Here is a 17219-nt window from a genome sequence, read left to right as displayed (position 1 = left end):
ATGGAGATGGGGCCGCGAACGGAGGACACATCCGAGTATCCTTCGCAGCCTTCAGTATCCCAGCATGCACCGTGCGTCGGCAATCAGATGTTCGAAAACACGGAGCAAAAAGCCGGTCCCGAGAGCGGAGAAAAACATGTGAGTAACATTTTTAACTTTAGGAAATCATTACTAACACAACTGTAAACGTAAAATACGACCATAACTCCCACAAAACTGTCAAATAAGTTTGTTTTTAACTGCGTGAACCGCGGAGTTTTGAGCTAAAGTTTGCCCAGTAATGTGCAGCTAATGCGATGAAAAGTCCGCTCCAACTTTAATATTTGGACACATTTCCATCAAACACTCATCATGTTTTTTACTGTTCGGGGAAAAGAAGCCCACAGAGTGATTTAAAGAAGGTACGAGGAGAAAACTCCACGTTTTCACGGACAGTGTAAACATGTAAACAGTTGGTCAGTGTAGCTCGGAGTTAAGATGAAAACACACATTATTTCATACATTCAACTGAAAAAAGACTCAGTCTGACTCTATCAAAGCTCATATTTACTTGTAAATCACATCATGTAAACCTCCAACGTGTGCATTTCATTCAGAGAATACATGATCTGCGTTTAACAATCTGTGCATGTTTGTAAAGTGAAGAGTAAATAATCCTGCCTGGACAGGTCAGATTTATGATGGACATGAGGCTCATTTAACAGATTTGTGCAGACACTGGTGTAGATACGACCTGACTGTGTCTGTTCACTCTGTCACATCTAATGTTAGAACAATGAGAAATCTGTTTTACATGAATTTTCTTTTCAGAGCAGCTCTGTCCCAGTCTCAGCCAGACCGGGACCAGAGCGGGCCTGAGACCAAGACCGAGACAAGACCAGGACCAGACCGGGACCAGACCGGGACCAGACCGGAGGCTCAGAGCCCACGGCAGGGCCGGAGCTCGAAGCTGAGGCTCGGACCCCGTGGAGGCTCGGAGTCAAAGCTCGGAGTTCGCCCTGGTCCCGGTCTGGTCCCGGTCTGGTCCCGGTCTCAGTCCCGCTCTGGTCTCGGACCTGGATCCGTCCTGATTCAGTCCGTATGCGGTGCAAAAGTCCGGCATCGCAGTCACGGAAGTCACGTAAACGGGAAACGGCCGTTATCCGTTTTTTCCATTCTTCATTTAAACACAAAATCGAAAACTGAAAAACTGTCGTCGCTAAACATGCTAGCTACTAAAATGTTGTCCAAATAGGAAAAATTATACACAGTTGTAGTGAAAATAGCATATTAGACTAAGACGAGAAGATTGTGTTTGTCCATCTCAATAAATTCGGTCAATCTCTTTCGAGCTTTTTTGGTTTTCCATTGCCTCTGATCTGTGCCCTGGCCTGCTTTACCTCACACACATCAGTTTGGGTTTTACTAACAGTCACCAAATGTACAGTTGTCTCTGTAGACAGATTTATCCCACCTTTTATTCACATATAATACGTGCCATTAGCAAGTTCATTTTCATCATACTAATGCCACAGGGCCAGTGTGCTGTAGCCCTAACCAGAAAAATGCATGGTTTGGGTTACCAGTAGTTAAATGGCATGGATTAAATATTAAAATGGAAATAACGAGCAGTTTAGACATTGACAGAGCCTTAACATTTAATTGGTGTAATAAAGTTTTACAATGGTATCTTAAGGTATTATTAACCATGTTACTTGGGATCTTAAGTTACTTTTGATCTCTAGATCTTGCATGGTGGAGGAATCTGGTACCTTGGAGTCCCAATTAGAAGCCACCAAGGTTAGTTTTTAATGTATGAGGATTTATTGCTAATGCAGTAGAAACTATTGTGATGGTATGGTTATTTGCCTATTTTGTTTATAGCGTAAACACCAGGAGATCCGAGCCATGCGGAGCCAGCTGAAGAAGATTGAAGACTTGGGTGCAGCAATGGAAGAAGCGCTGATACTGGACAACAAATACACAGAACACAGCACAGTGAGTCTTGCACAGCAGTGGGACCAACTGGATCAACTATGGATCAGGATGCAACATAACCTGGAGCAGCAGATACAAGCCAGGTACACAAACATGCACACGAGGCAGAGTCCTGCACCATATCAAATAGTTTTTAACGTTCTGGAATTTTATGGGCGGATATGCGGGCGGGTACTGATTACACACTGGCGGATCAGGACTAAATCAGGACTAAACCAGGACTACACTAGTACTGATCTTGGACTTAAGAGAGAGAGAACCCTGAGCCCATGGAGCAGGGTGTCCGCAAAGCACAATCGGGTGACGGTTGCGCGTACCTCCATAGGGTGCAGAGCTATGCGCCGGTCCTTTCGTGGTCACCCAACGGTCTACGCTGGCGCGCCTCTGGGCTCGTCCCGACAGTTAGTCCTGGTTCAGTTCTGGTTTAGTCCTTCTGGTTCACTCCTGGGATCAGTCCTGGTTCAGTCCGTGACATGTGCGGCGCAAAAATTCAGCATTCCTGATCAATGTTTCTTCTGCTCAGTAAATAATGCCTGTGAAGTAAAGTCACATTTTTGACAGTAAACTCATGTCTTTGAATTTTATTCGTACTGATTTCCTGATTGTAATTCATGAAGTCGTAACTTTTCAATTTGTATTCTGATGGATGCTTCAGTTAGAATAGTTTTATTTTGTGTGTGATTTATCACGGGCGGGTAATGTTAACGGGTCCGGGCGGGTGGGGGTTTAACTTTGATATAATCATGGGTTAACAGGTGGGTACTGCGCGGGTGCAAGCAGGTGCGGGTCTCCAAAAATTTACCCATGCAGGACTCTGACACAAGGCCTCAACAAAACATTCTTTCACATTCACACACTGATGGTGAAATCCTGTCCCCCTGACTTTAGGAACACAACAGGGGTGACAGAAGAGGCTTTAAAGGAGTTCAGCATGATGTTCAAGTAAGAAACTCCATCATTAACCAGCTACTCCAAGTATATGGACAAACCTGATCAGTTTACATGTTTTTGTAGACACTTCGACAAGGAAAAGTCGGGAAGGCTAAACCACCAGGAGTTCAAGTCCTGTTTGAGATCACTGGGCTATGACCTGCCGATGGTGGAAGAAGGAGAGCCAGATCCTGAGTTTGAAGCCATTCTTGACACAGTAGATCCCAACAGGTTTGCAATTAAAATAATTAAAAACTGAATGTAGTGTATTCCCTTACTCTTTTTTTATTTAAGTAACATGTTCACAGGGATGGAAATGTGTCTTTACAAGAATACATGGCCTTTATGATAAGCCATGAGACAGAAAACGTCAAATCCAGTGAAGAGATTGAGAGCGCCTTCAGAGCACTCAGCACAGAGAACAAACCCTACGTCACAAAAGAGGAACTCTATCAGGTAAGATGTGTGCCTTTTATTAGAATACAGATTCAATGCAATGTCTAACTCTCTGTTTCTTTCAGAATTTAACCAAGGAGCAGGCAGACTACTGCCTGTCACACATGAAACCCTACTTAGACAGCAAGGGTCGCGAGATGCCCTCAGCATTCGACTTTGTTGAATTTACCCGCTCGCTTTTTGTTAACTGATTCATAGCTCCCCAGTGATCAATCGAGATGCGTTTGCTTCACACTCAGACACAAAGCTGAAACTGCATGAATGTGGCACTAGAAATACTCAGTGATAGCCATTTACCTTTGTCCTAACTATGTGCTTCTAATAATATAATAACTGTCTGTATCTGAACGTGAATGTTTAGCCGTTTTAGCATTTGCTTTCACTGAATAATACACTGTTAATGTAAACACCTTGAAAACTGCAGTGTGCTTTTATTAAACGCTTCTGGTTAGAACTGGAAACATGTTGTTTTGTGTATTTATTTATTAAAGATTTTTTTCATGTCATCCAAAGGTTAACACATCTCATTCTGCCACTTGTTTGGCTATGTGGTCTAGCTGACTGATTTCTCTAGGACCCTGCTCTGTCAAGTCACCACTGAGCTGCCATATGCTGGCTGTGCCATCAGTTTTCCCCACAGCCAAGAGGTGAGTGTTCTGGGAGTTAAATGCCAAACACGTCGCAGCTTGACCACTGCCACCCTTCTCAATGGTGGCAGTAGGCTTCAAAGACCCATGTCCTAGATCAAAAATCTGCACCTCACCTAGAAAATGAAAGTATAGTATTAAGATTGTAGAGTCATCCCTCACTGTAGCAAGACGATAATAAATTAGCTGCAGTTAGTTTCAGTGTCATTAGTAGATCTATAACTCAAAAACTGTTCTAACTTTTTTTTACATTTTAATGCAAGCTAACTACATTTTATTCAGAGGGCGAATAATGAATGAATACCTTGACTACTTGCTGCAGCAAACACTAGAGGTCTGCTTGGGGACCATTGCACCTGGAAAATGTAAGAATCAGAAACTCTGACAGAAAGCACTGGGTTGGCCTGGAGCAGAGAGTGGATGTGCGCGAGTCCGTCCGTCCCAGCACTTACAAAGAGGTTTCTGAAATAAAACATTACAGACACATTGTCACTTCAGAAATATTATGTTTATGCAAGGGCTATCTAATTAATTACAATATTACATTGTAAAAGTACTATTTATCAAAAAACAACTTGATTTTAATACTCATAAGGCAAAAATCTATGTTTTTCTGTGAGTGTCAATAGTGTAAAACCCACAAAATTACTAAAGACAAACATTTCTAAATTATTTTTTTTTAAAAAGAGGTACTTTTCATTTCTTGAGAGAAAAATGTATTTAAACTATAGTCTACTTATTTATTGGATAGCACCTGTATGTAGTACATAAGACTGCTACCTGTGGAAAGGAGAACAGTGTATAGAATGAATGACCACTGTGTTTTCTAAATGAAAAATCTTAATGAGAACATTGCAGCTTCTGATGAGAAAAGCATGAAGGTCATGCATCTCATTCTGCCACTTGTTTGGCTATGTGGTCTAGCTGACTGATTTCTCTAGGACCCTGCTCTGTCAAGTCACCACTGAGCTGCCATATGCTGGCTGTGCCATCAGTTTTCCCCACAGCCAAGAGGTGAGTGTTATGGGAGTTAAACGCCAAACACGTCGCAGCTTGACCACTGCCACCCTTCTCAATGGTGGCAGTAGGCTTCAAAGACCCATGTCCTAGATCAAAAATCTGCACCTCACCTAGAAAATGAAAGTATAGTATTAAGATTGTAGAGTCATCCCCCACTGTAGCAAGATGATAATAAATTAGCTGCAGTTAGTTTCAGTGTCATTAGTACATCTATAACTCAAAAACTGTTCTAACTTTTTTTTTTTTATATTTTAATGCAAGCTAACTACATTTTATTCAGAGGGCGAATAATGAATGAATACCTTGACTACTTGCTGCAGCAAACACTAGAGGTCTGCTTGGGGACCATTGCACCTGGAAAATGCAAGAATCAGAAACTGGGAGAGAAAGCACTGGGTTGGCCTGGAGCAGAGAGTGGATGTGCACGAGTCCGTCCGTCCCAGCACTTACAAAGACGTTTCTGAAATAAAACATTACAGACACATTGTCACTTCAGAAATATTATGTTTATACAAGGGCTATCTAATTAATTACAATATTACATTGTAAAAGTACTATTTATCCAAAAACAACTTGATTATAATACTCATAAGGCAAAAATCTATGTTTTTCTGTGAGTGTCAATAGTGTAAAACCCACAAAATTTGTAAAGACAAACATTTCTAAATTATTTTAAAAAAAAAAGAGGTACTTTTCATTTCTTGAGAGAAAAATGTATTTAAACTATAGTCTACTTATTTATTGGATAGCACCTGTATGGAGTACATAAGAGTGCCTACCTGTGGAAAGGAGAACAGTGTATAGAATGGATAGGACCACTGTGTTTTCTAAATGAAAAGACTGCTGGAGCTCTTAATGAGACATTCTGGCCCTCAGAAGCAACCATTGCCAGCTTCTGAGATGAGAAAGAGCATCTGAGGAGCAAGCCTCCCTCCGAACCAACCAAGAATGTGTCAGAATCCCAGAATGATCTAGCCAGAGCAGTGACTCCAATGTTACTACTGCCTCTTGTCTGACAAAAAAAAAAAAAAGGAGTAAGTGTTGTTCAAAAACAACACTGATGTTTTAAGTGTTTGCTATAGTCTCTCACCTTAAAGCCAGCACTACTGCTATGAGGAACTTGTTGCAAAATTAACGCATAGCCTGTGCTGAGAATTAGGCTGCTTTGGTCCAAGTTCCACAGTAGGATTCTCCCTCCAGAACAAGCACTGAGAATCCCAAACACACCCTTCTTCTGAAGGGGCACCCATGACACCTAAGGACAAAAAAAAGAAGCTTTGTATGACATCAGCCTTTCTGTCCCAAAAGACAATCTATTGTAACGTAGATATGTGCCTTATAAACTGGCTCTCTGTGACTGTCCGCCAATATACTGGTTTGGGCCAACACTGTATCCTGAGTGCGGCTAGTGTCCCAAACTACCACTTCTCCACTGTAAAGACCCCCTGCAAGCAGACCACATATTTACAGGCATTAAAAAAGCAAAAGCTAGAATTTGACTTTTAAATACATCACAGATATAGGGGCAGACAAAAAAGTGCAGAAATATTACTATACCTATACCATATTTGAAAAAATACACGTATTTGTTTTATTTTTAATCTGCTATTTTTGTTGCTTTAAATGGTTTTAATTATAGTCACATCTGTTGCAATATTATACATTGGATTTCTACTTTTGAAAACTATGCAAGTGTTACACATTAAACAGTTCTTCCCTACCTGCTATGAGGGCTGGCTGGTCTGGGTGACAGCACAGAGCCGTTACTGCTGTTGGGACATCTATGACCGTGTCAGCATGTGTGGGACTCAGGCCTTTTCTGTTCAGGTTCCATGTACAGACAAAAGATTTTTCTGTGCTCCAGTCCCCATCATCTATCCTATACAAAAAGAAAACAAAAGTAACTAAATAAATGAATTGTGAATTATTCTTTCTGGTATTATTCTTTCTAACGGTTAAAATATGCCATAACCTTAGCCTACATTTAAGCTGTTTCATATACTCTGGCTACTTACGAAAGCCTAAAGGTGATTATTTAACAAACCATACCGGCCAAAACCACAGGAAACAACAGAACCAGTACAGTTCCAGGATATACACGTCACATGTAGACCTCTCTCCTTAGCGCTGGGATGCTCAAGACAATGAAGACATGAAACCTGTAAGCACACAACACATAACTTCACTGTTATGACTTGCTCATCAAGCATACAGTCTATATTAAATCTTTTACGGACAAGATCACAGTGGTCCTCCCAGCTGACTTTAAATCCGTCAAATGCGTGACTTCTGGCATTTTTGACTATCTCTCGGATAACACTTTCCACCACTCGGTCCAGAAAGTGCTTTAGTTCAGGTTTGTCGAGCTCCTTTGGGTTTGGTTCATACAGAGTGTGCTCATCTTTGTCCTCGAACTGGGTTTGTGTACCGCTAAAGCTGGTGATCACAGACTGTGCCTCTGCGTCTGCACTCCGCAGCTGTTTGGTCTGGCAGCGTCTCTAAAACCAGATGTGATCAATATTTACAATCAATACAATACTGACAATATTTAACTCAACTAACATCTGATTAACATGAACTAGACATGTTGACCTTCGCTACATACCGAATGCTGCTCCGAGTGTTGGGACTGTCTCCACAGTGACTGGACACAGACTGAGTCTACGGTCTCGTCGCTAAACATGCTAAATCCAATTTTAATAAATCGGTTCTAGATTGAAACAGCTACTTTTCTGCCCCATTCTTACTTCATATGTTACCCTTATGTGTAAGACCTTTGAATAAAAGGTCCACCTTCCTTTTGAAATCAAAATGCTAGGCCTCGTTTCCATGGAGATGGGGCCGCGAACGGAGGACACATCCGGGGAGCGGCTCCGAGGGCTAGACCTGTCCCATTTCCGCAACGGCCTGGCGGTCCACGGAGGCCAGTTCAAGGGCTGCAGCCTTCGCGGCCGACGAAGGACCCAGCCTTCACAGCCTTTGGAGGCTGCAGCCCTTTGAATTGGGACACAGCCAAAGTGTTGTTTTCAAGCAGGTTAATCCAGACACCTCTGCATACATGTTTGGTGCCATTGTGGGTATGTATTGATATAATTTAACTTGAATATTTTTGTTTTTATTAATTATAAAAACAATGATCAGTTATTAATTATCACATAACAGTAATTTTTTAATGATGGTCACATAAAGAATGGTGATAAGTAGCAACAGACAAGGTACGTGAGGTCAAGTTAATACAAATAAGTAAACCTAGTGAGATGGGTGAGTGCGATCCACAAGGACACAACAACAGTATGCAATAAGACTTAGAATGGATTATTTTCTTTCTTTTTCTCTGCTATGTAGTTACAGAACTGAAAAAACAACAAGGCAACAAGTCCTGACTCTGGCGAAGTTTGTGGCACAGTTGACGTCGCCGCGTGAACAAAGCGCACCCAAAGCGCTCATCAGGAACAGAATCTGGGTTAGAACTGTTGACACGCCATGGATCACAGTGTGAGACAAACCAACATCTGCTCCGCTACACGATTTATAGCTGCCTGTCAACGCGCATACGAAGCCTCTATATCACCTGCTCTGTTCGGGAGGCTGCATACATTTACATAGGACAGTATTGATTATGCACTTTACTTTGAAATTACTGAACAGGCAATCATTATGGATTTATCAAAAGTTAAAGGTGCATTGCGTAACTTTCCTGGTGGAGGGTTCGTCAAATGCTTTTCTTCGTGGCGGAGTTATTGTAATGTCTGGAATATTTCACAGTATGGTATTAAACCTTTCTATCTTCCTGGAGACCAAACCAGACCAAGTTACAGGTCAGATCTGTGGAGAGGCAACCCCGCTCACAGTCAGAATGCCTGTTTTTCTGGGCTATAAAACCACCTGTAATTGAATAAATGTAAAGTAGAGTTGTTTAATGTCATACTGTGGAACATTCCAGGCAGACCAATGACACATTCATAGAAACAAGTAGGGGATGGATCCCAACCAAAAAGTTACATAGTTCACCTAGCCAAACAATTTTTAGAAAAAAAATGTAATTGTGATTTTCTGGCAGATATTGCGATGTCGATTTCATCTATGATTTTTTTTTCAAATCATGTTCTAGTCCACATGAACATTTGCAAATATCAGAAACTTACATCACGCCTGCACGAACGATTTGATCCTGGACCATTTGCGCAGATTTGTTTACATTTTACAGAAACAGAACTTAAAACCACATGGCTCATTTGCATAAACTATAAGCGCTGATAAGAACAGCTCGCTCCTTGTGCACTGATGTGGTCAGACTAAAGGACATGACTCAGTGGAATATGAGTGTTCTCTCTCTGACAGATGATGTTCTGATGATGGTGAGTCTGTTCTGTGCTTCCATTACGTTGGAGATGGTTTACGTTAAACTTCACACAAACGCCATGTTTAAATCTTAGCCTCCTAGTGTTGTGGTGGTGAATTACTTTGCGGCGCATAGACCTCACAGACCCATAAATCAAAAACGACGGTGGGAAGGCGACGGCGGCAGTGCGCGTTAAGTCAACGCAGAACTAAACTTTGCCCTTAAAATTGGACTTTAGGAGCAATGCAAAAAACAAAAACAAAAAAAATAAACGTGGCTTTGACGCTCCCAAAATCATTGTCTGAGATTGCGATTTTCGATTTTCCAAATGATAGATTGTCCAGCCCTATTTCACCTTTAAACAGTTAAACAAGAATGAAAACACAAGCCAGCAAGTGCTATTCTTCATGCGGGGTTTTGGATTAGTTGTAAGGTGGATTCCTTCTTGGAGATGTAATTTATTTAGATGTAATGTTCCACAGTATGACATTAAGCCAATCTCCAAGCAGGAGACACCACTTGGCCAAGCAACACGTCAGATATGTTGAGAAGACTACATTTTTTTTCAATAAAAGAAGACATATAATAGACTAAACGCTAGATAGAGGGTAACTGTGGAACATTTCAGGCAAAGCAATGATATCTCCATGGAAACAAGACCTGCACATCTGATATTGTCCACCCTGCAGGCTCAAAGAAACATATAAAGAAGAAAAAAATACTATCTATTTCTAACGGTATATTAAAGCCGGATGAACACAGAGATACGCATCAGGTAGGGCATCTGAGTAAAACTTGTCTAATCAGAAAACCACCGTTCAATAGCTAACACACTATTTGCAGCGGCTATCCAAAAAATTGAAAATCCAAACTAAAAGATTATTTTTTCCCCAAACCTGCTCTCTCCCTGTACAGGTCAACAGAGAGTCTGCCAATCTCCCAATGATATTTCCGCTACAGTAACCCCCCTCTCGAGAGCGGCCAATCAAACCCAGCCAGTGCTTTCTGTATTTACAAAACCTGTTGTGTTTACCGCCGGAAAAAACATCACCGACGCCCAATTGCTCTTGCGCTGGGGACCCATTTCACCGCGCCATTGTCTTGTATCTTCGTCTTTCCACCTTTTATGTCCCCTCATGAATGCCTTATGTTCACTCCCAAGCACAATCTCCATAGCCTCCCGGGGGCATAGACGGATGATGCATCGTCCTCGCATGCACGCTATCAGGAAGTACGTGATGTGATGTCGTGATACGGGCCCAAAACAAGTCCAAGGTCGGGGCATTGGTGATTAAGAGAACGCCATTGTCTGGGAGTGGGGATGCTAGCTCGGTTTGCTTTAAATAGTTGTCGGCTAATGGTAAATCAATAGCCAGGGAGAGGGATGATTAAACATTCCATCTTTGACTAATGGCGTTACCGCTTTGGATTTTCAATGCGTCCTTAGATACAAAAATAGGACTGGGCAGATCGTTGAGCTCACAAAGAAAACCATGCATTTTTCCACTGTTAAATAGGCTACGTCTATATCAGGCATCAACAGGCGCTTTTGTCTTTGAAATAATTTTTAAATGTGCACTGTGAATTTTCGGTTCGTCGTCTCTACCTGTTTGTCCCCATGGAGATTGCTTTGCCTGGGATGTTCCGCAGTATGACATTTAAATTAAAGTGCCCAATTACACTGTTTTCTGATCTATAATGTTGTTTCCTCATGACAAACAGACCTGGAGTTGTGTTTTGTTTCTTTCACACGTTTAACACACAATATTTAGGACAGTTCTTCTCTCAAAAGGAAAACTGTTCCAACTTGTGGTGTCATGTGGTAATCCAGGAAGTGCTCCGGTATGTTTTTAAACTCCATACACCATAACTAGAATCATTTGGATAATATCAGCTCTGGCATTGCGCATCTCTACTGAACTAAAAGTAAAAGGTAACTGTTAACTTGAAAACTACTGCTTCATGACATCACAAGGTGGAACAGAACATTTTCAGCTTTGGAGATGTAGACAGACTAATAATAAAGAATTACTCAAACATGTGTGAATGAAACAATACACAACTCCAGGTATGTTTTTAGGAGGTGACACAGGGGCAGTTCTAGTGGAGGGGCCACAGGGGTCCCCATGGCCCCACCTCTAATCTGACTGGCCCCTGAAGTGCCCCTGTTCTGTCAATCAGTTGACAAGAACAACCAGAGAATTCAATGATCACTGATGCAATTCCACCCCCAAACTCTTGACGGCAGTAGATCTATTATGTCAATACAACTTAATGGGAGAAGAAACAGACCTGTAGAGGGCTTTGTTTTTGTTTTTGTTTTTACTGTCTGTGTTCATATTTTCACAGAACTGAAATAATCATTTGTGTGCTTGGATGTCCCCTGTACTTTGCCTGTACTTAATGGCCCCTGTTTCCAGTGTTGGGAAGGTTACTTTTAAAATGTATTCCCCTACAGATTACAGATTACATACCCCAAAATGTAGTTTCTAACGGGTTTCCATTAAATTACTTAAAGTGAGTAACGTAATCTGAATACTTTGGATTACTTGGTTTGCTGTAGAGCAGCAAAGACGGGGATATCGTAACATAAGACGTTTTGTCTGATAAAAGAAAATAAAAAGCCCAGTCTTTACTTAACCAAATTAAAAATATTATTGATAGAAGAGGAGGAGGAGACACGGGCTGCACAATGTGGTTTAGTCCTGTTAAATCCTGTTAAATCCTGTTTTAGTCCTTGTTTTAGTCCTGGTTTAGCTTTGGTTTAGACATTTATTTCAACAAAGTAACTGTAATCCAATTACCACTCATTCAAACAGTAACTGTAACTGTTACTGGTAATTAGTACTCATACTTAGTACTCTGATTACGTAACTCCGGTACATGTAATCTGTTACTCCCCAACACTGCCTGTTTCAGAAATATCCTAGAACCGCCACTAAGGTAACAACATTTGAACTTGACTAAAATCTCAAATAGTCCAGTTTGTATAATATAGTACCTTTAACTATTTAGCATTTCTTAAATTACATGTGTTGTAATTATGTCCTTAAAAATACACTAATCAATATGTATTCTTTTTGAGTGGGCTCGCTTCTCCATAGATCTGACCTGTAACTTTGCTTGGTAGCACCACCTGCTTGTCACTAAGGAGTCACATACAAGTAAAATGACGTACCTTGGAACAATCTGTGCAAAGAAATAACATCTCCATTGAGACTGAACACATACCTAAACTGTCCTTGGGCAAGACACTTCAGCTGCGTACTTTATATGAATATTTATGGAAAACTTCTATTCACAAACAAGATCCTAAAGACACAGCCTCTTCAAATCCCCAGGCTTTAGTAGTGCAAGGCTAAAGCAGCAGTCTCCGCCGCACATAAACACTCTCCATCTATTTTCAATTAAAAGATGCTATCGATTAGCCGCTATCGGTATGCGCGGAGAGACAAGCCTGCGAGAGTGAGAAGTGTCCCTGGCCATTTTCACCGCATTGTGTCGAGTGAAGGACGTCAAACGCCTCCCCGCCCCCCCACACCCCCGCCTTGTGCACACATCTTAGCACATATTAACCAAATTATAAATAAATTTGTCATACTCCAAGCCAGTGATCGGGGATGAAGGGAGATTAAAGGTAGCAACGTGGTAAACAAAGCTAATCCCATGGCTCAATAATGCAGCCCACCTCCCTCTCCCTGGATTTGATATATTTGTTGCCACTTATGTACAAAAGATCCCCATAGGAAAGCTCTCCCATTGACTAAAGAAGGGAGCTGTGAGTCAGTGCGTCGTTTTGTTTGCCATGTAATCAAGTGTATTAAACATTGGAGTTAACTGCTATACTTAAAGCATTAGGGAAATAATCGCTTAAAAATTGACCGAAATGGGAAACTGGCCAAAACCACCTGTGGGGTAGTTCAGGGATGTTTGAATATTGGGGAGTCCTCTGGAAATATCAGCCTATGCATGTGAAAAAGCAAGGTCCTTCCTGTTAAATGCAAAAATTTGAGGACTTTTTCCTATTCAAATATTTAAATAAAATATTTTTTTTTGCACACTGGACCATTACGAGTTAGAGTGCTGGCCTTTCACAGTGTAACAGGGGAAGCTCTTTTATTCTTATCTTATCCTTTTATTTAAGAAATTGTAAATTGCCTTCAGTTACATTTATAGATATGTATTTAAATTTTAATAGTTTACATTAAAGTGTTTTTCTTCTCACAGTGCCAGTTCTTTAATCCTCAGTTTCACGATTTAGCAATTTTTCTAAATCTCGATTATTAAAAACATCCATCCATCCATTTTCTTCCACTTTATCCAGGGCCGGGTCATGGGGGCAGCAGTCAAAGCAGGGACTCCCAGACTTCCTTCTCCACACACACTTCCTCCAGCTCTTCCGGGGGGATCCCGAGGTGTTCCCAGGCCATCCGAGAGACGTGTCCTGGGTCTTCTTCCTGTGGGACATGCCCCCAACACCTCCCCAGGGAGGCGTTCAGGAGGCATCCGGAAGAGATGCCCGAGCCACATCAGCTGGCTCCTCTTGACGCGAAGGAGCAGCAGCTCTAATCCGAGCTATCACCCTATCTCTAAGAGAGTGCCCAGCCACTCTGCTCATCCACTATTAAAAACACAAATGAATCAAATTCATTGTTCAGCCCTATTTTGTTTTAAATGTATAATCACTATGGCAAAAGTTTAATTTCATCATCATCATCATCCTGAACCCCATGGATAAAGCAGGATTGATCTAAATCTAAACCAGCTCTAATATCTTACTTCAAATATACCCAGGACACCATCTGCATTTGTAAAATTTACTTGCACTCAGTTCTAATCTTGAAACTTCGGTCCAAACTTTGCACTTAATATAATTAAATTTGTATGCATTCATAAAAAATAAGAACAAAAATCTAGTTGTAAATCTGGTTATTTATTTCATTTTATTTTATTTTTTATGTTTGGAACTCCAGCAGATCATTACCCAGAGAAATGAACGCACCATTTGTCCCCACACCACATGTTGAAAACCTCTGCTTTTTACATTCCCATAACCTGACACCTTTACATGACTCGAGCGGTACTACTTCATATTTCACCATACATTTCTATGACACACACGTACAACCGCGCCTTAATGTATGCTGGGCCATCATGCATTATTCATCAATACCATCAACCATCACACAGCTAATGTTTGTACACAAATACATTACATTTTATCACCGATGCCACAGCTTGTATGGTCTACTTCTGCAAATTTTAGACACGTTTTTGCTCAATTGGCTCATTTCTATTCAGCACACGTGGGGCAGATGCATGAAATAATTATAGGCTGGCCTAATTAGATAAAGTAATAAATATTAATATGTAATTTCTCTCCTAGGCATCTTAATGGAATAGGTATTAGCCTTATTGAATTGGAAACTATGACAATTCTGGCTCCTTTTCGGCATTACTGTTTGTGTTCACCTTGTATTGTGCAGTTATTTTTCATTCCTAAAAATATAACAAATAAAAATAAAAACAGTGCTTGATTACTCGGTTTATTACAACAATTTTAATAACTATTATTTTCTTTTTCCCAAATACACTTCCCATGGTATTACCCGTCCACTGCTGTTCTCGGTGGCTGCAAATCTGCGCTGACAGCTTCTCAATACTAATCACTCAGTCACACTTGCATTTACTTACATTTACTGAAAGGTGCACTATGTCACTTTTTTCTGGGAGAGGTTTATTGCTAAAAGAAAAAAAAAAAAAAAACATGTTGCATTCTGACTGAGAAAAGGGTCACCTCTAGCCTGATTCATCAGCCAGTTTCACTTCGTGGAAAACGTTTGACCAGCATTAGGATTTGTTCACTTGACGGTTCACTTGACTGCTATTTGGTTGTGACGTATGTAATGCACCGCTAACGAGGCTAACTGGCATATTAAGCTTTTCACTAATCCCGTAGGAAGAAGGGCAATAACGTCTTTCCCCTTGATAAAACTCAAACATTCTTTTTGTTCTGGCATTAAATCCTTGATCTTGGGGATCATTGCCAACACAGAATGTTTGTCTTCATCTACATCCAACTCGACCGCTTTGTTTACTGTTGTGCCATGCCACAAAAGGGACCTAGACAGGTGCTTGAGTTTTTCCTTCATGGCTTCACAGGTCTTCGCTGATTGACTGGTGCACGGTCTGCAACTTTTGGGGTTCTTGCAAACCATCTAGTGTTGTTACAAACCAGTGCTAGGGACAAAGGAAAGTAACACAAACCAGATGTAATGTAATATAAGTGGCTTTTATAAAGTAAACATAAGTAAGTATAATAACACAAAGAAGATGGTTCACATAAGATAAATAAAAAATTCCAAATACAACTAAACAATACTTCTAATGGGATAAGTAACTCAAAGAAAATACGAATGCCCAAGGGCCGAGCAAAACTGGCAGTTACAAACAAATAGTAGGTCACTAACGACCTCTCAAGTCACAATACACAGTTTTTAGTAGCAATGGGAGGCCACATATGTTGATAGACACGTCTGAGATGATGGGATGTGTAGGAAAGGGATTGAAGGAGCGAGATGTCAATCCTCCAACTAGGTACAACGAACATCGGTGCCAGCCCAACTGCGACGGAACCACACCCCACCAATCAGGCACCAGGTACCACACAGCATATACAAATACGGAAGGCGCAAGCGGTAAAACAAACGGGGAGCGCCGCGAGTCATCTCAAGTGTATTCCGATTCCTGACCTAGTCACTGGAGAGAAATGAAATTGAGCGGAGACACTAGGTGGCGCCAGCCTGTCTAGGTCACCTCACCACCGACCTGTAACTTGTCACCTGCTTGTATCCATGGAAATTTAGATTTCATGGCATACTGTGGAACTTTAAAAGCAAAGGAATGACATCTACATTGAGACAATCTAGGAGCAGACCTTCAACAAGAACAGTTACAATTACAACGTCAATGTCAGCCTTCACTTAAGTATAGCTTGAGCTGGGATTGAATCGTCAACCTTCCAGCTAAATATCCGCACAACAACTTGAGCCAACCAATCACACTACGGCTATTACAACTTCATCATCCCTCTCTCCAGCGCTGAGACAATGCAGGCAGAGGTTTGACTCCCTCGTCCTTTCCTGTCAATCATAACTGCCCCTCTCCTCTCGGATTTACAACTCGCACATGTGGAGTTATGATCTGGGCCCATACGTGACTGTTATGTTGAGCTCACCCCTCCTCCCTCTTTCCTCCTCCTCCTCCCCCTCTCCCTCTCCTCTCCTTCAGTATGCAGGCCTCATCACTTCACTGGCACATTGTGTGTTTGTGCCCCGGTCCCCCTCCAGCTCCGCCAGGCTCAACTCCAGTAATACGTCTCTCTTGCTCTCCTCTCTCTCTCTCTCGCTGTCCTCTCTCTTTCATTAGTTTGTCACGGGGATCCTGTGGCCTCCAACACCAACCATCAATCCAACGCCAGGTCCCCCACCCCATGTCTCCATTAAGGTCAGAAGCCCCGGCGTGTACCTCCCCGAGACCGTGGAAAAGGAAAACAATTGGGAAACTGAGCAACAAAATGTAATTATCTTGAGAAAATTGAATTTGAATAAAATGTGTCACAGTATGGCATCAAATGTGACCCCGTGCATTTATTCAATTACAGGTGTTTGTTGTTGGTAAAAGTATCTGGCATGTTTACTGTGAGTGGGGTCGGCCCTCCACAGATTTAATCAGTTACTTGACCTTTTGTGAAACCTGTTTATCAATAGATTTTTTATTTCTTTTTTTAATGCATAGTCTGTATATAATATAAATGGACACAGCAAACCCGCTAGCCACCGTGTTCC

The 17219-nt window shown here is 41.4% G+C and overlaps 2 protein-coding genes across 2 annotated transcripts; one reads left to right on the top strand and one right to left on the bottom strand.

The window, feature by feature from the left end:
• LOC129412654 (spectrin alpha chain, non-erythrocytic 1-like) lies at nucleotides 1-3554 on the top strand. The gene is made up of 7 exons (XM_055166873.1): nucleotides 1-142; nucleotides 1676-1779; nucleotides 1864-2060; nucleotides 2866-2919; nucleotides 2992-3138; nucleotides 3216-3363; nucleotides 3429-3554. The coding sequence occupies exons 1-7, from the start codon at nucleotides 1-3 to the stop codon at nucleotides 3552-3554; spliced, it is 918 nt and encodes a 305-aa protein (XP_055022848.1).
• A 333-nt stretch (nucleotides 3555-3887) lies between these two features.
• LOC110153198 (cytoplasmic dynein 2 intermediate chain 2-like) lies at nucleotides 3888-7713 on the bottom strand. Its single transcript, XM_055164975.1, has 9 exons — nucleotides 7636-7713; nucleotides 7268-7528; nucleotides 7080-7189; nucleotides 6752-6909; nucleotides 6366-6475; nucleotides 6121-6285; nucleotides 5810-6042; nucleotides 4315-4472; nucleotides 3888-4126 (listed from the first exon to the last, which is right to left on the bottom strand). Exons 1-9 carry the CDS (start codon nucleotides 7711-7713, stop codon nucleotides 3888-3890), a joined length of 1512 nt encoding a protein of 503 aa, XP_055020950.1.
• Between the last annotated feature and the right edge of the window lie 9506 nt (nucleotides 7714-17219).

Source organism: Boleophthalmus pectinirostris, unplaced genomic scaffold (genome assembly GCF_026225935.1).
Source record: "Boleophthalmus pectinirostris isolate CB_2022bp ecotype Guang Dong unplaced genomic scaffold, ASM2622593v1 HiC_scaffold_11, whole genome shotgun sequence".
Taxonomy (NCBI): domain Eukaryota; kingdom Metazoa; phylum Chordata; class Actinopteri; order Gobiiformes; family Gobiidae; genus Boleophthalmus; species Boleophthalmus pectinirostris.
The sequence above is the reverse complement of the archived record's forward strand: the minus strand, read 5'-3'. Positions and strand labels throughout refer to the sequence as shown.